Raw genomic sequence first — 26,105 nt, 5'->3', positions numbered from 1 at the left:
CATCTACATGGAAGTTGAAATATAATGATGTATGCCTGAAATTTATATAATGTTATAAACCAATGTGATCTCATAAAAAAATAAAGGGGGAGAGAGAAAGAATTCTAGTCCTTTAACCTTCATTTATTCACTTACAAATATTTGCTGAGTGCCTACTACACGCCAGGTACTACTGAAGGTTTTCGACATATATTAACTAGCAAAACAGACAAAAATCTCCCCCTTGTGGTGCTCACATGCTAGTAAAGATGAGAAACATAATAAAATAAGTAAAATATATTCTATGTTAGAAATGATAAGTGCTATGCAAAAAAGAGAATAGACAGAGTAAGGGAGATCCAGAGAGTAATGTAGGAGAGGAATTGTGCGATTTTAAACAGCATAATCAGGACAAGCCTCATATGGAAGGTGATATGTGAGCAGAAACCTGAAGGAGGTGATTATTAACCGTGCAGTTATCTAGAGGAAGAGTGTTCCAGTCAGAGAGAACAGCCAGGGCCAAGGCTCTAAAGCAGGAGATGTGTCTGAAATGTTCAAAGAACAACGAAGCGAGCGTGGCTAAAATATAGTATACAAGTGGGAGAGCAATAGGAAACGAGGTCAGAGAGATGATGAGGGATCATACTATGTAGAGGTGTGCAGGCCACTGTAAGGACTCTGGCTTTTACTCTCAGTAAAATGGGGAGCCCCTGGATGGTTTTAAGCAGAGGAGTGACATAATCCCACTTATTTTTTTAAAAGGAACACTCTGGTTGCTGTGCTGACTATGGACTGTTAAGATTTATAAATAAAGAGACTAATGAGGAGGCTACTACAGTAATCCAGGTGAGAGATAGAGGCAGCTTGTACTAGTCTGATAGCAATTGAGATGGCAAGAAGTAGCTGAATTTTGAATATATTCTGACGGTAGAGCCAACAGGATTTCCTCATGGACTAGATGTAGTGTGCGAAAGAAATAATCACCAAGGTTTTTGGCCTGAGAAATGAGAAACTGGAAGGATAGTTCCCACTCCCTGAGGTGCGAAAGGCTGCACGCAGGTGGAGCAGTTTGAGATGTCTATTAGACATCCAAGTGGGGATACTGAGTAGGTAGGCTGGATATACAAGTCTGAGTTGGGAGAAAAAGGTCTGGATAGGAAATAGAAATTTGAAAGTCATATGAATATAAACTGTATTTAAAGCCATGAATTAGAGGAGATCACCAAGGAATTAATACACATTGGAGTTTCTCAACCTTGGCACTATTGCCATTTGGGGCCAGAATATTCTGTTGTGGGAGCTGTTCTGTGCATCGTAGGATGTTTAGCAGTGTCTCTGGTCTTTACCCACTAAATGTAAGTAGCAGCCCCCCCCCCAAGACACAGTTATGACAACCAAAAATGTCCCTAGACATTGCCAAATGTCCCCTAGGGGGCAAATCACCCCCCTTCCAGGTTGAGAACCACTGATATAGATAAAAAAGAGAAGAGAAACAAACATTCTAACATTCTATCACACCCTTTCATGCCCAGGTTACAGAGTATCATGTCACCACTTTCTTTCCAGCACCGCAAACCAACTTACCCCCTTGTCTTTGTTCTGTTTTCTCCAAACATTAGTTCAAAATCACCATCCGCTTAACCTATTTAGACTTAGTTGCTGAGCCCTGCTGGTGAAAAGTCCCACATGCTTATTACATGTAGTGCTACACACACATTTAATCTTCATCCTTAGCTGAACCCTCCAAAATACTGTCATGTGCCCCAAGGCCATTCCATCTCCAGTCCTATACAGCAGTCCAAACCTTTCCCATTTGTCTTAAGACTAATAATGTATTCTCATTACATGTTTACTATTTTATTTGTTAACTGATTTTCTCCCTAACCAGAGTAAGCTCTCTGCCTTAGTGTTGGAACATAGCAGAAATTCAATCTATGTATGAATCCACCCCTCCAGCCTTTTCTATTTCAGTTTTCTATTTCACAGGGTAAAACGAGGCCATCAGGAATGAACTCTATCAATATTCTGCCCCCACAATTACATATTTAACCCAATCTGAGGACACTTTTCACCTGGTTTTTAGTTCTTGCTAATGTAACTGATGAACTTCCTATCCACGAAATAGTCAAGAATCAGCCTTCCTCTTAACTGACTTTTATTAAGTACCTGATATGGGTACTTATACATATTAGAGGTGAAGGGGCATTTCTTAAGGTTCTAACCTTGACACTCCTCTCTTCTCCTTCCATATATTCTCTCTGGACTAGCTCGTTCATGCTCAAGGCTTCCATCACTACCGTTTAAGCTAAAAACTCCCAAATCCACGTACCCAAGCCAAACCTCGTTTCTAAGTTCTAAACACTTTACTTCCAAAAGTCTGGTGGTAGTCATCCCTCCTCAAATTTCCCAAAGGCACCTCGACACGTCCAAAACTAAACCTATCTTCTCCTTCTATACATATTCACCTTTCTCTACTCATCCTTTCTTCATTCATTCAATAAACAAGTATGTACCAGGACCTATGATAGGCAATGAGAATACAAAGACATGTTAACTGCTCAAAAGGAACTCTAGTCTAGGAGGCAAGAGACCGTGAAAATAAGAATATAATCCAATACCTACAAAGACTGAGATATGCACAAGGCGCTAGAGAATTATAAGAAAGGAAAGGGGAAATTAGGGAAGGTATCTTGGAGGATTTAATGCCTGGCTTGAATCTTAAAAGAAAAATAAGAGTTAACCAAAGATAACCAGCTCTAAAAACAAACATGGTATCAACAGGCTATTACAAGCAATGTAGAACATAAAATCCAAAGCAAGGAGTGGCAGCCATAAACCAGATCATTCAGCACCTTAAAGGTCATATTAACAAACTTATACTTCATCCTGAGTGCAACTGGGAACTTCAAAAAACTTTTAAATGAGGCAATGATGTGGTAAGGCTTTTGTGTCAGATATTTCTAGCAGTTGTACGGAAGGGTGAAGATGAGAGGCAGTTATAAGGCTGGTTGAACAGTCCAGGCAAGAGGAAAGCCTGCACGGGAGGCAGTGGTGGTAAGGTTAGAAAGAAGAGACACAACAAAGAAATTATTAGGAAGCTAAGTGGGTGGACCTTCCTAACTAATTGGCTATCCAGAGGCTCGAGTCAAGAAGTGGGCATTTAAGATGGCTCCTGGCCAACTTTCAAGATTTGCTGAAAAGGGCACTTACAAATCAATAAGCGTAAGAAAAGAAATCCAACACAAAACAGGCAAAGGCTATAATCAGGCAATTCACAGAAAAATAGAAGGCCATTAAACACATTTTAAAAGCTTAATTTCACTGGTAATCAGTTCAATGCAAATTGCACCAAGGGGATACCATCCTCATCCCCACCTCCCAAAAAAAGATTCACAAAATTTTAAAAGATTGATAATATTCACTGTTAGGGAAGGTGTGGGAACACAAACATATCTTACACTAATAGTGGAGCATAGCTTGGAACACCCTTTTGGGATGTAATTTAACAACATACATCAACACTTAAAACATACATTCCCTTTGAACCAGCAATTCTACTTCTATGGATGTAACCATTCACACTTATACAAAAACTGGATACAAGAATGCTCACGGGAGATGATTTAAACAAGAATATGGAGACAACCTAAACATCCAACCCTGGGGAGAGGTTAAATCAAGTATGGTAATCCATACCACAGAAGAGCACAATATAACCTGTAATATATATGAAATGAAATGGAAAGATTCCCAAAATGTGCAATTTTAGAGGAAAAACAATCACAGAACAAAATATTCCAAATTATCTTTAAAAAAATAAAAGCCCATATGTGTTTATAAATGCACAGAAAAATGCCTGGAAGAACACAAATAAAACTTCTATTTAGAGAGAAGAGCGGAATGGATGGGATAAAGGGACACTCATTTTTCACTCTAGCTAAGTGTGTAGTTTGATTTTTCCCAACACAAACATTAATTACTTTTATAATTTTAAAAATGAAAAACATAATGTGTGTGACATGTGGCATGTAACTAGCTGATAAAGCAATGTGCTAAGTAAAACAGATCCAATGGCTTTTCTAAAGTCACAGCCTAAGCTAACAGGTGTTTAATAAAGACTACTGCTAAACATCTCTTTTGTTATTAGCTATTCTCACATGTGCTTTACACACTGCCCAAAGGGCTTGCATCTGCGTGTGCCCTGTGCTGGTAAGGCAAGCCCACTTTCAGCTGCACTCAAATTCTTCTTTGCAATGCAAGAGTCACATTAGTTGATGTTTCATATCCTTTTGTCTTTAATCTTCTTCAAAAGTTTTTTAAAACTACAATGTTTACCATTCCTGATATGAATAGTTGTAACAAAATTTAAAGTGATTGAGAAAACAATCAGGAAAGAGGGTAAGACTATTTTGACCCACAATTCAACTAAAACTTGGCTTTTATTCATTGTTTCTTAACACAGTGTACTCTCTTCAACATTCTCTCAAGAGCATAAAGAATTTTTGGAATTTTCCCTCTTTGTTATATAATAAGTATTTCCTTATAACAAATTCTTTCTGATGACTGTTTTTAACATTCTTTTACTTCTGAAACCAAATTTCTCCAAGTAACTTTCAAGCGGTTTTTTTGGCCCATCATCATTTTCTCCAATATCAAAAGGATGACTAACATAGCAAAGTGAAGGGAAGCTTCACTTCTGAAGGTAAATAAAAAACAGTAATGAATATTTGCTTCTAGTAGAGCACCCCTTTTATATCTAATGTCAAGAAAGAGGGTACTAACTCATTTTGACTAGTGGGTGATTATAATTGAGCCCTTTTTATGACTTGCTGTTATGAGCTGAATTGTCCTACCCTCAAAATTCATATGTTTAAGTTCTACCCCCCAGTACCTCAGAATATGACTGTATTTCTTTAAAGAGGTAATTAAGTTAAAATGAGGCCATTAGGGTAGGCCCTAATCCAATATGACTGGTGTCCTCATAAGAGAAGGAAATTAGGACACAGGAACACAGAACATGAGAAAATACAAAGAGGAGAAACAGTCATCTACAAGCCAAGGAGAGAGGCCTCAAAACAAACCAAACCTGCCAACACCTTGGTCTCAGTCTTCTAGCCTCCAAAGCTGTGAGAAAATAAATTTCTGCTGTTTCAGCCACTGTTACACACTGAATAGTGTCCTCCCAAAATTCATAAATTGAAGCCCTAACTCCCAAAGTGATGGTATTTAGAGATAGGACCTTTAAGGAGGTAACTAAGGTTAAATGAGGTCATAAGGATGGGGCTCTAATCTGGTGTACTTATAAGAGGAAGGGAAACACCAGAGATCCCTCTCCTTCCCTGCATGCACAGAGAAGAGGCCATGTGAGGACACAGCAAAAAGGCAGCCATCTATAAGCTGAGGAGACAGGCCTCACCAGAAACCAACCTTGATGGCACCTTGATCTTGGACTTCCAGCTTCCAGAACTATGAAAAATAGATTTCTGTTGTTTAAGCCACCCAGTCTGTGATACTTTGTTATGGCAACCCTAGGAGACTAATACACTTGCAATCCAGTAATTTAAAAAAGCATTTTTGCTTTTCCATATCAGAGGAGACAAAGCATTTAATAAGCACCCCCATTAAAACAATAAACCACAGCCCAGTTGATGGAAGCTTTTTATAACATCTTTGTTACCTTCTTAAAGAATGTCGCAGGTGCCATTTCAGATCCATTCAATGTTCGTAAGAGGAACATCGGCCAAGATGACGTATTCATCTGGTACCCTATTTTATAAAATAAATCAGTATCATGAAAAAGCCTCCCTGTAATATTACAGCAAGTTAGTATAAAAATAGGTTTCCTTTACCATTCTTCTCCAGAGAATGATTTTCTTATTGAGGAACTCAGGAAATGGGCAAGAGGAGCAGATGCACCCTCCAATCAGTGCTACTGTACCCACTATACTCTCTGGCAACAATGCTACAGTGGGGGGTAGAAACTCTCATTTTAGAGAAGCCATTAGCTAAGGTTCACCAGCACACATGTATATATTGGGAATGGGCCATAATACAAGAGGTGATCCAAGCCAGAGCCCAAAAGAGCTTCTTTCCACACCAACAGACACATAAGCAGGGCAAAGACTGCAAGAGACTTTCAGCCCCTCTTTTTCCTCAAAGTCCCTGCTTTATTTCCTTTCAGAAAAAGACAGTTTTCAAACTCAGCAAATGTACAATTCCGATGATGTATTTCATTATATGTAAATTTCACCTCAAAAGAAAAAAACTGTAAATAAACACTGAATTCTAGTTAATAATATGCATGATAAAGTATTTAGAGAAAATGTACTGATGTCAATAACTTACTCTGAGATGCATTTAAAGATAAGATAGATTGATAAATCGATAGAAGGACAGATGAATAAGTAATAAAGCAAGTACAGTAAAATGATAAGGTAGTGGGTATGTGGGTGTTCACTGTAAAATTCTTTTACTTTTTCCATATGTTTGAAATTTTTCATACAATATGTTAGGAAAAAAAGACAGCTCTCACTTTAGCAATCTTTACACACACTAAACATGATCATCTTCTAGAACTTGTATCAGATGCAATCAAAATAGACTCAATAGGTATCTTTTCTGGAGATCTCATCAATTAATGGTGAATATCACAGCATCTGGCACACGCAGCAGGGAACAGCACTCTGCTCTTTTTACTGTTTTCTGGGGGCAATCTGTTTCATGCAATACTTGCCTGCCTTGATGCCAGAATTGGAGAGAACTTGGCACGCATCCCTGATGAATACATGCATTAAGATAGGGAGGAATATGAATCACTGACAATAGGTCCATCAATAGGACAAAACATGCAAAAAGTTCAGATAGAAAGTCATCCTATAATAATCTTATACCAAAACCCCCTTAATCTGACTAGGGAAATAATTTTTGCTAGGAAAAATGGGGGAAGGGGTTTTGTTATATACTCTCTTGTAGTAAATCAATATTATTAGCGATATCTAATAAATAGTTATCCACAGCATGAATTTTCCTCACTGTGGTTAGAATATTGCATAAGAATCATTCTCTGGTCTTTATGTCTTTCTCTTAACCTCCATTTTATCCTATTACATCATGTACCATAATTTTTCTTAATTTAACATTTTTCTTAATTCTATAATTGCCTAAAGTCAAACATAAATTAAAGAGCCAAAAATAGATGAAAGTTTATATAAAAAATAAAAAGATAAAACTAATCTATGATGTTAGGAAGTCTTGACAGTGGTTACCTTTGAGAAGAGGGAGGTTATGACTGGAATTAACAGGACTGGGGCTTCCAGGGTGCTGATAATGTTCTATGTCTTGATTTGGGTGGTGGTTATACAAGTGTCTTCATTTATAAGCTGTACACTTTTCTATTTGTATGTTAAAACTTTAAAAAATCTTTAAAATAATAACCCTTGAGGTTTAAATAAACTAAACCTTTCAAAAAGGAAAACTAAACAAATTGCGTTATACTAAAATGGAAAATAGAACTATTCAAAAGCACCTAATAAGCAAATTGGCAAAAATTATGTATTTTTTATATGTACTGTCAAAATATATACCAATCAGCACATATTGCTATGTACCTCATATTTTTAACTAATAAAGTAAATTCAAAGTAATCTGAAAAAACAATGATCATAAATTTGGCTAGTGTTTGAAATACCGACAACCACAATAGCTGCATTTCCTTTAAACAAAATACAAAAACATAGTATCATCTTGCAAACAGAGAAATAAAATACAAACAGAGAAGTACTAAGTTTCAGGTTTACACTTATATCTCTTATAGAATTCTATATGATTTAGGAAATATTATAAAAATAAACAACAAAAAATGTGAATGATATGAAGAAAGAAAAGACAACAATAAGCAGAAAACACACACATCCTAAACCATCTTCTTGGAATAACACATCTCCAATTAGTTTTTTAAAATATTTTAAGCCAAACAGGAATAATTAACAATTAGAGCAACGACAGTATAAAAAGATATTGCTGAAAGAGTGGTTATTATTACTATCTTAAATTTTTGGTTCGCAGGGAATTTTTCACCAGTAGGAGACAAAAAAATCCATTCTCTCATTGTGCTTTATAATAGAGAGCTCTCATTTTCAATATTATAAAGAAGAAACAAAAACCAATACCCACCATTCACTCAGAATGTAGAGGTGATAAAATAAACCAAATCACTTATTTTCTACAGAATATCATGTTATACCTAACTACTTAAAAAGAAAAGTTTCGCCCAAAATTAGAGTCAAATATTTTTTACCTTTTAAAAACTTGGTCAAAATTGAGAGCTTTGTGCTTAAATACCTTTGCTGAAAAGTTCCATCCATCTCCTTCTTTTCAAAGACCTAAAGGTACTGACTCCCACCTGTCTGTATGATTTCTTCCCATTATAGGTGTAATGAAATTCCCAAGTTTCAAACCAGAGTTTGGATATGGAATCATACCCCTTCCCTGCACTCACCCCCATACCAAAAGTGCTGAATGGCTCAGTGGACAATATAGATGGAGTAAGTGACTTGTATCAAAATGCTATGAACTTCACCTCAGAAGGGTTTCTGAATCTGCAAGTGTAATCTAGTAGAAGTGCTTCTGACATTTCAAGTTTGAAGACAGCATGAGTCTTGCCCTAGAGTGGGGAACCTTCAGCACACATATGCCAAATGTGTACTCAAGTGAAACTCTATAACATATGGTACTGAGTTCCTCTCATACGTTCTCCACAGTAACCACCTGACCATCTATTTGCAAGAATGCCTAAGAGAAGAGGTTTTTAAAGGATCACTTAAAACTATTTCTACTGAATATTACAGTAGTAAGAATACGTCATTTTTAAAACTATGTATCCTTACCCAGTGGAGGCTGAAGTAAGTCCCCTTCCTTTTCACATGTCCCAACGGGCTGTATGTCTGGAGAATCAACAAGTCTCCAAAAATCATTTCTGTTGTCACTACCATCCAGTCTTAAACGCAGCCTGGCACCAGTAATTCCTACGACTGTGGCAATACATACTGAAGTCATATTGCGAGGGTCACGGGCTTCCAATTTCATACCAACTTTGAAGTCATTAGCCGGTGGAATCTTGGACTATATATATACATACATATAAATAAAATTTTGTTAAGATGCATCAACTACAAGAAAAACAAATGGTCAGTTATGCGACCAAAATACTTGAGGAACGTTTTAAGTAACAGTCACAGAAGATGATGAGCAAAGAGCGAGCTATATATAAGGGTCAAGACAAAGATCTCCAAACCCTCTCCTTGGCTTGACATGCAGCATAAAACCACTGCCCATTGCTGGTCTTACTCATCTGTCCACTTCCAGGCAACCCAAATACAGCCTCTGAAATGCACTGAGTGGCTTTCTAAAATAAGAATCTGATTAGGCTATCCCCCTTGAAATAAACCAACCAGCAGCTCACCACTGTTCAGATAAAGTCCAAGTCTTGAGTACAGTTTAAAAGCCCACGTAACTTTAACATCATTCCCACACTATTGCCTCTACCCACTTTGTGCTCCAACCACTCAATGCCACCCCTCAACACTCAGGTTCTTGTATGCCCATGTGCCTTTGTTTTGGATAGTCTCTCTGCCTGGAATATCCCGCCCTTCATTGCAACCATCTCAGATAGCACCTCTTCTGTGAGCCCTCCCAGTACAGAGTTATAACACTTCTCATAACTAATTATTTACATGCCTGTCTCTTCCTCCAGATAGGCAGTCATAAGGGCTTAGTTTACCTGACAGAGTAAAGTCTTAATGAATGAATGCAAAGAGACCATCTTTTTGGCTCTTAAGCGGCAGTACCAACAATCCCACTATCTCCTCACACTACCACAACCTAACAATCACACAGACACCCTTTGACAAGTTAATAGTTTACATTAATATATATAACATCCACAGAATTTTGGCATACCTGTCTGAAACACTCTGAAGGAGCACTTAAACATCCAGTCTCTTTCAAGTACTTGTCCCAGTGGAAATCATCTGGAAAAAAACATGCACAACATAGTTTTTAGTATATATAATTTGTATACTAACTTCCAGGAATAAAAGGGGTTTTAGTTCCCTACTTCTTAAAAATATTACTTCCTAAAGAGCAGATTCAAACTTCCTGATCTATATTTGATTACCAGCATGGAAAACAAAAATAAGACAAACTTCCTGATAATAATGGCTCTGAGATAAATTGCAATCCAGATCCTCTCAATGTAATGACTACAACACAGGGACTCTAAAAATGTGAACTCTAGAAACAACTAAAGGACTTTTTAGAGAGTATAGCAAATTCTACTCATCTGTCTCTAATATAAATTTACTCAAGACACGTGCTTCTACCATTTCATCCTATTAATGCGAAGGTACTTTGTTTTCCACGGGGAGCTAAAGGTGTTTAGGCATGTGGTCTAACAGAATTTTACCATCCAGGGTGTTAAAAATACGGTGGCAGAACAAAGCAGTAAACCAGTCATCGATGCAGTCGCTGATATGGATCATTTTAATGATCTACATTTTCTACAAACTCTTGCTGTCCTTTCGCTCACTTAGTCTTCACGGTTATTTTATAATGCTAGAGGAAAAGATCAGAAAGCAGTATACTTTGCCTTGCTTAAACACTTCAATTCACTGTGCCCATCAGACTGCCAAGACACTGAGAGAAAGATTTGATAGCAGTTATTAAAGGTACTACTGGTTCATACAAAGTTTAATTCTCATCAATCATGAGGTTTTTCTATACTTTGGTTAATTTCTTCACTATAAAAATATTGGGTTTGACAGTTTCCCTTCCTGGGGGAACCTGCGCTTACCGCCCTCTTATATATCCTTCAAAGGATATAACACTTACATACACACAAACACAGAGTGCTGATAAATGTTTAACAACCAGCTTTCCAGAAAACACAAACAAATAAAAAGCCTGATTGGTAGTGTTTGCAGACTTCTGTGGTGTAAATACTACCAATATGGTGATTTCAAGGTGCCAAGGTGAAGTCACCAACCACAAAGCTGGGAAGACACATGCACAACTGGCTCTCCCAAGCCAGTGTGAACCAGCTTCAGCATACCATTATTATGTGTGTATGCATTTATATGTATATATAAACGTGTTATATATGGTATTAACTGTGTCATACATAATGCTGTACACCCTACTTTTTTCAAACTTAATAAACCTAAGAGGTCATTCCACTGAAAAATACTGGGTTTAATTCCACTTCCGGAGGATGTGAAGCAAACACTACCAGAGTGCTGAAAGGCATGGAGCAGAATGTCAAGAATATGGGCTCTGGAGTTGAACCTGCCTTCTTCCAGTCCAGCTCTGCCTCTTACTAGCAATGTAACCCTGAGAGCAAGTCATTTCACTTTCTCAGCCTCAGTTCCTTCACCCATAGAGTGGGGAAAGTAATACATACAGTGAAAGGTATTCTGAGAATTAAGTGAAGTAGCATACATATAAGTTTCTCAATAAATGGTATGTGTTATTATAAAACTAAAGGTCATAGTTGTGACTAAATTTATGAATACTGAATAGCTTTGTAAAAAGGAAAACTGAGATCCATGGCTCTAAAATCAAACTGACCAGGATATTTCGGTGACCTAAGCACTAACCTGACAATCAGGAGACTCAAGGTTCTAACTAAAGCTCTACCACCACGTGATCCTGGAGAGCGTTAAAAAAAAAAAAAAAAAAAAAAAAGAACACAAAACACGAATGGAGGGAAAACTCTGACTAGGATGTCGTGAAGGAGCCAATATTCCAGGGAGAAAGGAGTGTAACTTGAAAATAATGACTGGAAAACTAAAGCCGTTTCACAATTATACCTCAAAGAACTAAGACTCTTCCATAAACTAGTTACGTTTGTAAAATTTTCAATGACAATGGAAAATACTTAATCCATCTCTCTAACACAATTTTTTTAATATTCTATCATCATTTGTGCTTGAATGGGCTATAATTTGAGCTAGCAAATCCTTTATATTGGTGCTCTGTAATATCATTTTCTATCACATTGCTGGCTAATGACCACATGCAGCATTTAACCACTGGAGCCTTAATTCTTTTTCTTTATTCATAAGGCAAAATTTTTAGGCTGTAAAATTGTTCAGCTTGGCTGCCTATGTGCTGAGACCCTATCAATAACGTAGGGGAAACACACAGCAACAGGCTTTACTAATTTAGATTTGACACGTCTACACCACCACCACAGCTGGAATTCCTGACCAGGAGCCAAAACAGTCAGAAAGTCTTGGCCAAGCCTGAGGTCTGAGTCTGCCTCTGCATCTTATCCTCATTGACAGATGGGGGGGTGGGGTATTCTCTCTCAGAAAAGAGGCCTGGGAACTGATAGGTTTGTGATCTGATTGTTATTTGCACATGTCCATAGTCCTTCTCGTTTGACTTGTACTCTATTCTAGTCCATACATTACCCCAAACACCTTTTGGCAAACTGAACATAACCTATATGAGCCCCTCTGGTCTTCTCTAGAGCAAATCAGAATCATAATGTCTTCCACCAGTACTAGGCTTGGGTTCAGAGGCTATGTAAAGAAGACGGGCAAAATATCTAGACGTGGAAGGTTCTCAGCTGAATGATCAGCATCCACTACTTCATAGCATATATCACAACTGTAATTGAGCATTTATTTAATGTCTTTTTTTTTTTTTGGCTGGGAAATATTCACCCTGAGCTAATATCTGTTGCCAATCTTCCTCTCTCTCTCTTTTTTTCCCCTTCCCCAAAGCCCCAGTACATAGTTGTATATTCCAGTTTAAGTCCATCTAGTTCTATGTGAGCCACCGCCACAGGATGGCTACTGACAGACAAGTCGTGTGGTCCTACACCCAGGAACCGAACCTGGGCCACTGAAGTAGAGTGCGCCAAACTAACCACAAGGCCATCAGAGATGGCTCTGTTTAACGTCTTTCTTGCCCCTAAGCTCAAAGATGGCAGGAATCATGTTTGTCCTAGTCATCACTGGATTCCTATAGAAGGTCATGAATATATGCCAGGCACTGTCCTAGGTACTACAGATGCAGCAGTTAATAAAATACACAAAAATTCTGGCTCTCTTGGAGCTTACCTTCTAGCAGTCACTCACTGACTTCTAAGATGAGATGTTAGGGTCAAGGCCCTGAGAAATATTTTCAGATGTCTGTCAACTGGATTAAGTAATCTGGATTAAGTAATGTCATTTTTTCAATCAAAAGTTTGAAAATTTTGAAAAGTTACTCTAGTTTCAACCTTTAAGAACATATTTTTTAAATCTATTTTTATGAAATTTCCAGAATAGGTAAATCTATAGAGACAGAAAGTAGGTAAGTGGTTGCTTAGAGCTAGGGGAGGGGAGAGGCACTGGGGGTAAAATGGGGAGTGACTGCTAACTGGGTACAGGATTTCTTTTTAAGGTGATGAAAATGTTCTAAAATTGATTGTGGTGATGGTTGCACAACTCTGTGAATATAGTGAGAACTACTGAAATGTATACTTTAAATGGATGAATTGTACGCTATGTGAATTATATCTTAATAAAACTGTTATATTAAAAAAATGGAGAGGAATTTGTAGGGACAAGGCAGAACGTTCTAACCTAATGAACCTAGTGGCCTCCATTTCCTTGGAGGGTTGTTGGGGTTGGAGGGAAGAGCTGAAGGACAAATAAGGCCAATGGGAAAGAAAGCAAAGGAAGCACTGAGGATCTAGCTACAGTGAGAGAGAATGATTCCATGGGGATTACCTCTATAGGAAAATTCCCTGTAGAACAGAAAGTCATGGGTGAACTACCTCAAGAGTGGGGCTGGCAGGGCAGGTACAAGAGAAAGACAAGGAGCAAGAGGTTTGTCTGGAAATCTCTAGTAAACACAGTAAGTTTGCTATAATATTTTTTTATTCAACCTTTTGCATGCATATGACTTATTTTCTCATTTTCCTTAGGAGCAGGTGCAATAGGTTAGAGTCTATCTCCCAAGTCTCTGATGCAGCGCTATACATATGCTGTTCACAATAAGGAACTTAAAACATGAATTAGAGCCGGCCCCATGGCCAAGTGGTTAAGTTCACATGCTCCACTTCAGTGGCCCAGGGTTTCACTGGTTCAGATCCTGGGCATGGACATGCACCACTCATCAAGCCGTGGTGAGGCGGCATCCCACATGCCACAACTAGAAGGACCCACAACTAAAATATGCAACTATGTACTGGGGGGCTTTGGGGAGAAAAAGGAAAAACAAAATCTTTAAAAGAAAAACACACCATGAATTAATAACTCAGGGTTAATAAATAAAGTTAACATTTACTGAAACTTTACTATATGCCTAGGTATTATATTAGGTGCTTTACATTCATTTTCTTTATTTTATTTAATTCCAAACAGTCCTATGAGGTAAGTAGTATTATCCCTGAGCTACAGAGAACAAAAGAGAGACCAAGAACACTGAGTAATTTGCCAGTAGGTTCACAAGGCCAGTAAAGAATCAGACCAGGATTCTAGAACAGGTGAGTCAAACCTCTCAATGCTTAAGCTTTTATCTGCTGAACTGTCTTTTGACTATCAGAAAAGGACTTTCACATTGACTCTGTTAGAGGAAGGGTTTTCATTAACAATCAAATTATTTTAAATTGGTAATACATGGTAATTAATAACTAGATATCTTTAATTTGGCAAACTTGGCACTGAAATACATGCTTATTTTTTTACTTAATCCCATACCAATTTATCTCTAAGTAAAACCAAAGAAAATTTTTCAAAGTAAAATACTATTTTTTGACCTTTCCTATTGTTTAGATTTTATATTTACAGGAGTTTACTGTACATAGACTATACCAAAAGCACTAAGAGTTCATATTAACACTGAGTGAGGAAAAGAAATATGCTGTATTGAACTACTTTAAAACCTACCATTTTGCACAGAAGATGTGCCTGAGTGAGGAGCCTTCTCTTGATTCTCCTTCTTGACATCCATTGAATCTAAAAAAAGGAGAAAAGAAAATAGTGAGCAATACTGAAAGGCCATAGTGATAGTCTGAAAGAGCACTTAGAAAAACTACAAACTAAAACTATTTTATAATAGGAATCAGTTTTAATTTTATAATTAATATCCTCATTTTCTGCATAGGACTTCACTTTTTAATATACTATGTACTTTATAATTTGCTCCTTTATTTTGTTTATGTTATGTCTCACTCCACTCAAATGTAAGCTCCAAAAGGGCAGGGATTTACTTATTTTATTTTGTCTGTTTTATTCACTGCTGTATCCTCAGTGCCTAGAGCAGACCTGGCATGCAGAACACCCTCAAGCATTTTCGTTAGATGAATGAATGAACAAACCAAAACGAGCCCTAGAAATAAAGTGGATGCTTTCGAGAGTTTAAAACATAACAGGGAAGCCAGAATACAATGTAAACCAATGGACTAAGCAAGGTTTTCTCTGTGCCCAAGCTAAGGAGATCAAACAGCACTGGAGCTTGTAACTTCACCAAATCTAAGATACGATATTATTTCGCCCACATATATTACAGTATGTATCTCTTAAAGGACCCATTTTTTAAAAATTAATCATGAATACTGGTATTATGCTGAAAAAAATTAACCATAATGCCCGCAAATCATCAAATAAGCAGTCAGTGTTCATATTTTTCCACCTGTCTTAACTATTTTAAGTGTGTCTGTCTGAATCAGGACCCAAATAAAGACTATACATATCAATGGTCGATAGATGTCTTAAGTCTCTTTTGATCTATAGGCTCCCCCACCTCCTCCTCTTTTTTTTCCCTTCTCCTAGCAATTTTTTTTTGCTGATGATACCAGTTTAGAGTTTTCTAGTCTGGATTTTGCTGACTGCCTCCTCGTGGTGCTAGTTTCTTCTGATCCTTACATTTTCTCTAAATTGGTATTTGTATTCCCATCCAGAACAGTGTAATCAGATTCAGGTTTGGTTTTTGGGGAGGGGGGGAGAAGAGGAAAAGACGACTTCATTGGTGGTGGTGTGTACTTCTCACAGGAGGCTCCTAATATCTAATTCTCTCTCTTTTTGTGATATGAGCAGCCACGGATAGCTATAGCCTAGTTCCATTAGTTCATCAGAGGTTGCAAATTGAAGGTATTCTAATTTTATCACCTTGTCTTTATTAGCCAGAAAACTTCTATAGAGAAAATCCTCCCCTCTTCAACCACTTAGTTAACCTGAGGTACAGATCACATAGGGAAGTCACAATCAACACCTTATTCTTTTCCTTTATTTTCTAGTTTTCAAAATTAATGAGTTGGATCCCTAACATTCTCCACAAATGACTGATAACTTTTGTTTTGTTTTTTAGTGGCATTATGAACTCATGGATTTAACCATACTTGATGTGTTTCCATCTATTGCTGTTTTACCCTTACTGATGCTTGAATTGTCAAGTGATGAGCTTCTTAAAGAAGGATCTATGAGTGATGGCAGGTATACCATTTAAGGCAATAGATCTACTTTTTGGTTATGACTGAGCAAGTCTTCAAGATATATGAACACTTGAGGGGGATATACAGGTTGCTTTCCATTTAAATGATTTGACTAGTACAAAGAAAGTATACATTTATATTTACTAAATGGTTCTACAGTAAGATTTTCTAATAGGAAAGAAACTGTAAAGGCATGGTTCCTGCTCTAGAGAAGCTAAGAATCTAGTTACAGAGACTACACTAAACTAATCACTTGACAAAACTGGGAACAGCAGAGGACAGAATTCCCCAATCAGCCAGAGAAAAAGTCATGAGAGCCACAGGACTTGAACCCAGTCTCAAAGGAAGAACAGGATTTAGGATGGCAAAGGTGTGAAGAATGTATTATGGAAAAGAAAATATAACTCAAAACAGAGGGTGCAAATGAGTGTGGCATATTCATGGGACAGTGAGCAGACTTTCACTAGAACAAGACAGAATGAAGCATTTTTTAATCACTCATATTAGAGTTAGAAGATGTGGATTCTGATTTTGGCTTTGTCATAGATTGTTGTATGACCTGTTCACTTAACCTCCCTGAGTGTCAGTTTTCTCACTTATAAAACTAGAAAGGGAAGATAAGATTACTTTTCTTTTTGCTGAGGAAGATTCACCCTGAGCGAGTATCTGTGCCAATCTTCCTCTATTTTTAGTATGTGGGCCACCAGCACAGCACAGCACAGCACACCACCACTTGCTAACAGAGCAGTGTAGGTCCACACCCAGGAACCAAATCCAGGCCGCCAAAGTGGAGCATGCCAAACTTAACCACTAGGCCACCAGGGTTGGCCCAAGATTACTTTCAATAGCTACTCAGTTTTAAAATTCTAATTCTAAGCACCTAACATCTCCTATAATTTTATTTTTAAAAAGGCTTTTTTTCAAAAGTTCAGTCTACCAGAAGATACTCATTCCAAATAACTAAAAACATTATCATCTTTAGACAAGTAAATCTTACCTTCATTTGCTGTTTGTCCCATGGTATCCTTTTCTGGTATTCTTTCCTACAAGGAGAAAAATTAATTAATGCTTCCTTTTAGCACAATACATCTCTGAAGGGTAGTATTACTAGAAATCAGCTATAGAGTTAGATCATTTTAATCTCTTTCCCATGAATAAAAATGGTAAATTCAATAGATTAGTAGTTGCAAGAGTTTGGGGGAAGAGGGACTGGGGAGTAACTGCTAATGGGTATGGGTATGGGTAAGGGGTTTCTTTTTGGGGGTGATGAAAATGTTCCAGAATTAGTACTGTTGTACAACCTTGTGAGTACATTAAAAAACACTATATCGTACACTTTAAAAGGGTGAATTTTATGGTTAAATGAATAAAAAAGAGCAGATGGAAAGGTGGCAGAGTTGGGATTCAAACTGAAGCCTATCTCAAAAGCCCACTTAAGCCCATGTTACCAAGAAGTAAAGAATCATGACTGTGTTGGTGAAACTTTTAAGAACTGCAAGTCAAGTCTTCTAACAAGATAATTACTTGTTAGAAGGTGTCTGTATTTTGAACCACTAATTCATTCATTCATTCAAACTTTTCCTGCATGTTCTCGATATGCCAGGCACTCCACAACAAAGAAAAATAATACACCATCCTTGCCCTTCAACAACTCCACCTAGTTAGAAACAGGCATATGAACAAAACACAACATGAGTGCTATAAAAGAGGTATGTACACAGAAATACTTAATATGGTAAAAGGATATCTACCTCCCATTACTCTGTGTCCCTGTAATCAGAACACGATGATGTGTATAACGGAGAGTAATCTGTTATTTAAAGGAAGCCTATGGAGAATACATTCATTAAGCCACCCAGAAGGTCTTCTACACCTGACTCAAGCATCGCCTCTCCCAAACTTGCTCCTTCTGACATTTTTGTTTGTTTCTCTTACTAACACCTCTACTTTTCCAGGTACTTGGCTTTTATTAAAACCCCAGGTATGATTGAATGTGTGAGATTTTCTTCTTTCACTCACACATTCCATCAGTGGCCAACATGCACTAACTTCCTTTTCCTCTGCCACTAACTGGTTTACACCCTTATTAGCTCCTGCTTGATCTAATACCATAGCTGCTAACTCATATCGCCACAAGGGTCTTTCTCCACCCCAACCTACCCAATACATAATGTCAGATATATAGTCTAAGCTGTTTTCTGCCCAAATCACATTCCTGCTTCAATAATCTCATTGACCTCTGAATTGAACAAAAAATCTTCTGTGGAGCATATTTAAGGCCCCTCACAATTTCAGAGCCATCTGACATCTATTGTCTACAGCTACCCTGTGGACCAGCCCAAAACTCATCATGTTGTTCTATCTGCATGGAATACCTTTTCCTCCTCTTCTGCTTCTTGAAATTCTATCCATCCTTTAAGGCCTAACATAAATGCAATCTCCTTCTTGAAGCCTTTCTTGTTCCTTTCTACATCACCACCATCTGTTTCCAGGTGAGATCTAGGCATTTATTTAAAAAATATTTACAGAATTCTTGTTATGTGCTTGGTGCTGTGTGGACAGAAGATACACAATCTACTACAAAAGAAATGGAAATCTAGTGGGAGAGACATACTAACAAACAATTATCGAACAAAGCAGAATAAAATATAGGCTTTATTAAGAGAGGTAAAAGCGGTGCTCTCTGGGAAGATAGAAGGCACAATCAACTGGAAATATAAAAGAAGACTTCTCAAAGGAAGTGGCACTTGAACTAGTCCTTTAAAGATGGACATTTCAATGATCAGAGAAGACAAGAGGGAGGAATTTCAGACTGAAGACAAAATGAGTGGAGACTAAAGAGGCTCCTGCCTCCTTTACTTGATTATGAAGTACTGGAATTGCTCAGCTTCCTTCTGGGCTCTCATCTTCCTCTAGAGTCTCTCAGGGCCCATGGCTTCAGGAGCCACCCATACACAGAAGACTCACAAAGCATTACCTCCCCTTCCCAGATCTCTCCTCTGAAAGTCAGATTGGAATAATCAAAAGGATTGTATATTCAATATCACTGCTAGGGTTCTGTCAACTAAGGATTATAGCCTAGTGGTTAAAGAAAAAGACAAAGTGAAATACATAGAGGGTGCTGAATCCAAGCAGATAGTAAAGGGAGACAAGCTGTAATCCAGGGAGGGAGCGAAGGCACTTACCAACTCTAATCAGAGGGCAAAAAGTTGTGAGTTACATTAAAGTAAGTCCCACCACTATACAAAGGGGTTTGGTCCAAAAAACTGAGGGATGAGTCACACATAGAAAGTATACCCAAGTTCCTACGTCCTTTGCTCAAATTTCTTAATCTCAAGTGGTATCAACTGCTCCTATTAGGTGAGTAAGTGATATTGTAATCCTAGAAGGTTAAGACACATGTACATACAGAGATGATTAAAAGAAAATCTTTGCAGACCTAAATAAATAAATCCATGCACCATGTTCACAAGTTGGAAGATTTCTTGGACAGGAGTAAAAATGCACTGACCATAAAAGAAAATATTGATAAACTGGATTTAATCATGATTAAATTTTCTGTTTATCCAAAGGCACTATTTAATCAAGACACAGTGGTACTGGCATAAGCAAAGACATACAGATCAATGGAACAGAGAATCCTGAAAGGTCCACACAGGATAGTCAACAGATTTTCAACCAAAATGCCAAGGTAATTCAATGGAGAAAGGATATCTTTGAGTTTTTCCCCCCACAAACGGTGCTGAAACACATCCGTGTACAAAAAAATGAACAACACTTACCTCACAAGTTAATACACAAAAATTACCTTAATAGATCATAAATCTAAATGTAAAGCCTAAAACTATAAAATTTCTAGAGGAGAACAGAGACCTTGTAACTTTGAGCTAGGCAATGATTTCTTAAATATGACACAAAAAAGCACAATGCATAAAAGAAAAAATTGATAAATTAGACTTCACCAAAACTAACAATTGCTCTTCAAATGACACTGTTAAGAAAATAAAAGGATAAACCACAGAATGGAAGAAAATATGTGCAAAACATGTCTCTGGTAAAAAGATTTGTATCCAGAATACATAAAGAACTCTTATAATTCAATTTTAAAAAGGCAAAAGCCCAATAAAAACATAACTGGCAAAAGATTTAGACAATCACTTCGCTAAAGAATATATACAAATGATCAACAAGCATATGAAAAGATGTTCAACATCAAAAGTATTATTCAGGGAAGCACAAATTCAGACAATGAGATACCACTACATAAATGGCTAAAACTTAAAAGACTGACAAGACCAAATGCTGGTGAGGATGTGGAACAACTGGAACTCTCATATATTGCTGGTGGAAATATAAAACAAGTATTTCTATGAAACCATAACTTTCTTAGAGTTAAACACAAAGCAAGTATTCTTAACTTTAAAACCAATGCTTTGGAATCCAATTATCATAGACATTCAGCACTACTGAGCAGACATATCCTCTTGTGAAGTCTAAAGTCACACCAAATAAAGACTTTGATATACAAAAAGAACTCCAACTGTTTAGGAAATGAGTCAGTGATTCAATAAGCCTTCCTTTTCAGTCATCACCGTGTTCAAGTACAGTGAGTGGTTTGAAGACACCATCAAAAGTGAGGTGCCCACTGTGGTCATTTAAGGATTCTTTCAAGGTCACAATAAAATCAAAATTATTTGCCCTAAACACTTTTCTTTCACTATAAAGTAGACAGCCTTTACTGTTTTCCCTCCTGAGGTATGCAGCTTCCATGTTTCACCACACCAATCATTTCAATGTTAAATGAAATAGTTTTTCATTTTTTTTAAAGATTTTATTTTTCCTTTCTCTCCCCAAAGCCCCCCAGTACATAGTTGTGTATTTTTAGTTGTGGGTCCTTCTAGCTGTGGCATGTGGGATGCCGCCTCAGCATGGCTTGATGAGCGGTGGCATGTCTGCGCCCAGGATTCGAACTGGCGAAACCCTGGGCCGCGGAATCAGAGGGTGCAAACTTAACCACTTGGCTATGGGGATGGCCCCTAGTTTTTCCTTTAAGAGAATATGATCCTAGCTCTGTTTTATTTCCTTAACATATATTCCACAGCACCTAGAACAGTGCTAAGTACAAGGTAGATTCAAACTGAACACCTGAGTGAATATTCACCAATCTTTAATGAAACACTATTTCTTTTCAAATATTCTGAAATTCATACATTTCGTTGTGGATCTGTTTCCCCCCCATCTGCAATATCCCTCTATCCAAGTTTTATATTTGGCACATGCAAATCTGTAAATTCTCATTCAATCTAGGGACTCGATGTAAGATCAAAGTGAATGCTTAAGCTTACTTTTGAGCAAATGATTTCTGTGTCAGAAAGTATCACTAACTACTTAAAACTATCTTAAACTTCAAACTGCCATGTACTATGCAGACAAAACTGTAGAGCAAAATATTACAGCCTCCTCCTTATTACAAAAATGCATAAACCTTAAAGGAAGAAAAAAGTTAAATGGGAGAATGGATAATTCCATTCCAAAGAAACAAAGCAAACATACAAACTGTTTCTCCACTGGGCTCTCAAACTACAAAAGCTAATCCACTTAAACCAGTCAACAGAATAATCTTTTTTGTTCCACTTGAACACATGATTTTATTTACAGACATTTATTTACAGACACGTGGGCATAATCTCATGTGTCAGGAGTTTATGCCCTCAAGAATCAACAAGGCAAGGCCTCTGCCCTCTGGTAGCACCCCTGCAGGGTTCCCAGGCTGTGTTTCCACCCAACATTTAGCAGATATCACAGCAAGTCTCGTATAATACAAGTTGTTTACCTGCTTCCCTCTTCTCACAGATTGTAAAGTGACTGAGAACACATGCCATACATTACTCTTCCTTGTAGCTATCCCACAGCTAGCACAGAGCCTTGCACTTAAAAAAGTATTAAAATGTTCACTGACAATGACTAAATCATGACTAAAATGTCATTATAAGTGTATATATAAGTCTGTATAGGATTATATGAGTAAAAGATTATTTAAGCATGAAAAGAAACATAGGACACATACTAGATTGTTAAGAGGTTTAGCTGGGAGGGTAAAGATGATGGTGTGTGCTGATTGGGGGTGGGGAGTGGGGTTGTATTTTATAAATATATCCTGTGTAATATAATCCTATTTGGATAAAATTGTAAGTTTGCATAAAGTAACGCAAAAATATTTTGGTGATCCTCCTTTTTTGCATCACAGGGTGGTAAGATTTCAAGTGACTTCTATTTTCTAAAGCATCTTTTTTTTCCTTTTTCTCCCCAAAGCCCCCCGGTACATAGTTGTGTATTCTTCGTTGTGGGTTCCTCTAGTTGTGGCATGTGGGACGCTGCCTCAGCGTGGTCTGATGAGCAGTGCCATGTCCGCGCCCAGGATTCGAACCGACGAAACACTGGGCCGCCTGCAGCGGAGCGCACGAACTTAACCACTCGGCCACGGGGCCAGCCCCGTGACTTCTATTTTCTTCCTTATATTTTTATGTATTATTTGAATTCTTTACAATGGCATGTATTAAATAATCAAAGAGTTATTTTCACAGGAGAGGATGTGCCCTGATTTTTAATAATCCTTAAATGTTATTATATTATTAAGAAATTCTATATAGGCAATGCTGATCTATCACCTAAGTTTAACAAATATATTCTTAAAGGAATAATTTATACTGTGATGGTTACTGGAAGCCATATCAATTACATACAAATATTACTTCAAGTGCTTAAAGCCATTACAATTTACTTCATCTCCCTAAGTCTTTGTTTTCCCATGTGTAAACTACGGCTAATACCATCTACACTTCATAGTGTAGTCATGAAAATGAAAATGAGATAGCGTAGGTAGAGCATCTAGTATAGTATCAAGAACAAGTAGAAGCTCAAAGACCTTTTTCTATCCCACCCCATCTATCTAATTAAAACTCCCTGACATGAGTGAGTTTCAGCAGTTAACACAACATTAATTATGTTGTAAAATGAAACTATGTTCCTACTTTGATTCCTGAGCATTACTTATTCTCTTCCAAAGTAAAGATCAAAAAGGTGTTTAAAGAAACAGAAACACCATTTAAGTCACTCTTAAATTAGGCAGTGATAAATTTAAAAAATATATACGTATACATATATATATATATATATATTTTTTTTTTTTTAAGGCCCAAACACAAAATTACCAAAGACAGCAGCCACCAGCATTTTCAGAAAACATATATATTCCAGCTAAAGCCAAAAGAAACTTGATGTCACCCCATGTCGGGTGACTTTAAGGTATAATTACTCATGAATATATTACTTCCTTTAGGGTTGGTTTGAAAACAGCTTTTGGCCCTTCGTGAACCAATGTGGTTTTTGTGGACTCCTAGAAACTAGAATTCTTTTTCTTCTCTTTTACACGTTCATCATCCCCTCAAAAATTAGAATACAGGTAAGTAAAAAGGAAAAAAATCACCTACAATCCCACCATCAAACAATACCTGCTGTTAACCATCTGGTGTATATCCTTTCAATTTTTAAAAATCACATAAGTAAATCCATATACAATACAAATTTGAACCACTTTTAAATGTACACTTTCTAAATTCCATATATTAATTATCTTCAAATGAAATTCTGCCCGTATTATAAGTTCATCAAGCCAACATTTTTAGCTAAAATGAAAACTGGACAATAACAAATGCCTTTTAAAAGTTCGTGCCTTAAGGAAAAACTCCACTATTCTCAAGATTAACACTCAAAACAGCATAAAATTTATTGCTTATTTTGCAATCTAAAAAGTGGTAAACACCAAGATAGATGAAAATCCATTTTCTAGGATTTGGGGGTAATTTTTAAGTTGATGACTATATTTATTAAACATTATTTTTTTAACAATTTTTGATCACCAAAACTTCTCACCATTTTCTATATAATTGTTCTGTCTCATACTATGCTATTTTTAAAAAGGATTAGCAGTTACAATATAAAAATACACTCATAACAGGGTGGGGCTTTTTAAAATTATTACTATTATTACTAAAAAGAATGAGTAAAAATGTATTTGTTGGAAAAAATTTAGTATTCAACCTGAACGATTAATTTTTCTCTGGTCTATATAAGTTTCACTATGAGATAAAAGTACATACAAATTCAATGAGAAAAATAAACATTTTCCTGGGACTGAATACTAGGAGGAATTTGTACAGGTCCCTATATAAAGGAATACTGGCTAATTTAATAGAAACTATCTTTGACTATACTTTGAAAAGAAATAAAAGTTCTATTGTCCCTCTTAAAATGCCCCAGAATTACACTGTAATTCACCTAAGTCTTTCAGTCACAATATAATGGTAGAGATTACAGAAGCTGAAGGAATAGACCATGATCTATTGATAAGTGCTAGACAGCATCAACTCATAGGTGAATCCTCAGAATGCCTCAAATAAAGATATCCTGTAGAGTTAAGAACATGTCTAGAGTGACATCAGCACCATGGTGGAGTGAGCTGTTCCTTTAGTCTCTTTCCCCTAAGTTACAACCAAAGGGACATTCATTAACCAACAGAGGATTCCCTACAAAGCACAACAGATGTCTGAGGGATCCACACAACCATACATCTGAAGGTGGGGGTACTGGATCCCTGGGAAGCAGTGGAATGAGGTAAGTAGATCCCCAACTCCCTCCCCAGCAGCAGTGATCTAGGTTGTGGGTCTTCACAGAGCAGCTGGGGCTAGACGGTAAGAGTAGGCAAAGGAGTAGGCAGGCTCGCACGTGAACGCTTTCACTCTCAAGAGTGCAGCCCGGCCCAGTCCACACCAAGGGGCACTGCTCAGGCACCGCATGAGCACCCCCACCAAGCACAGCAGCCCAGGCAAACCGCCCGTGAGCACAGAGAGGGCCCATGCAAGTGAAACAAAGTGCCCCTCGCCCTGCCTAGGCACCAGCTCAGCCAGTCCCTGGCCAAGACAGTGGGTTCCACACCAGAGCACCTGCACATGTGTGTGTGACCAGCCAAGTGGCTGCAGCCAGCGGGCAAACATAGACAAGCCTTATTGGAACAACTTCCAGTAGGCGTGGCAGATTCAGAAAACACAGCTCCAGCCTCCCCCCAGAGGAGGCAGGTGGAATACTACCACTATGTGCCAGGAAAGGATCACTTCATCAAACATCACGAAGAACTATATTATTAGCACTCCAGAGCAGAAGGAAAATGACAAGTCCCCAGAACTCATCCTGAACCCACATAACTTTACAACCTAAATGACAGAGAATTCAAAATAGCTGTCATAAAGAAACTCAGTGAGTTACAAGAAAACTCAGAAAGATACTTCAATGAACTCAGGAATAAAATTAAAGAGCAGAAGGAATTCTTCACTAAAGAGATTGAAACTCTAAAAGAAAATCCAGAAAATTCTGGAGATGAAGAACACAATGAATGATTAAAAAACAATCTAGAAACCTTAAAAAACAGAGCTGACATTATGGAGGACAGAATTAGTAATTTAGAAAACAAAAATATAGAAATGCTTCAGGCGGAGGAGGAGAGAGAACTAAGACATAAAAGAATGAAGAAACTCTTCAAGAAATATCCTACTCAATTAGGAAATGCAACATAAGGATTATAGCTCTT

At 37.4% G+C, this 26,105-nt stretch overlaps 1 protein-coding gene across 2 annotated transcripts in view; it reads right to left on the bottom strand.

Moving 5' to 3' along the window:
• Positions 1-26,105, bottom strand: part of SCML2 (Scm polycomb group protein like 2) — a 92,905-nt gene that overhangs the window by 50,894 nt on the left and 15,906 nt on the right. For both annotated transcript variants that reach the window (XM_046672678.1, XM_046672676.1), the window contains 5 exons: positions 17,460-17,505; positions 14,919-14,987; positions 9,937-10,007; positions 8,865-9,099; positions 5,657-5,745 (listed from right to left, as the gene is read on the bottom strand). In XM_046672678.1, the coding sequence (XP_046528634.1) occupies positions 5,657-5,745; positions 8,865-9,099; positions 9,937-10,007; positions 14,919-14,987; positions 17,460-17,481 (486 nt within the window). In that variant the 5' untranslated portion in view covers positions 17,482-17,505. The remainder of the gene's footprint in view (positions 1-5,656; positions 5,746-8,864; positions 9,100-9,936; positions 10,008-14,918; positions 14,988-17,459; positions 17,506-26,105) is intronic.

The sequence above is a fragment of the Equus quagga genome, chromosome 10, assembly GCF_021613505.1.
Source record: "Equus quagga isolate Etosha38 chromosome 10, UCLA_HA_Equagga_1.0, whole genome shotgun sequence".
Classification (NCBI taxonomy): domain Eukaryota; kingdom Metazoa; phylum Chordata; class Mammalia; order Perissodactyla; family Equidae; genus Equus; species Equus quagga.
The sequence above is the reverse complement of the archived record's forward strand: the minus strand, read 5'-3'. Positions and strand labels throughout refer to the sequence as shown.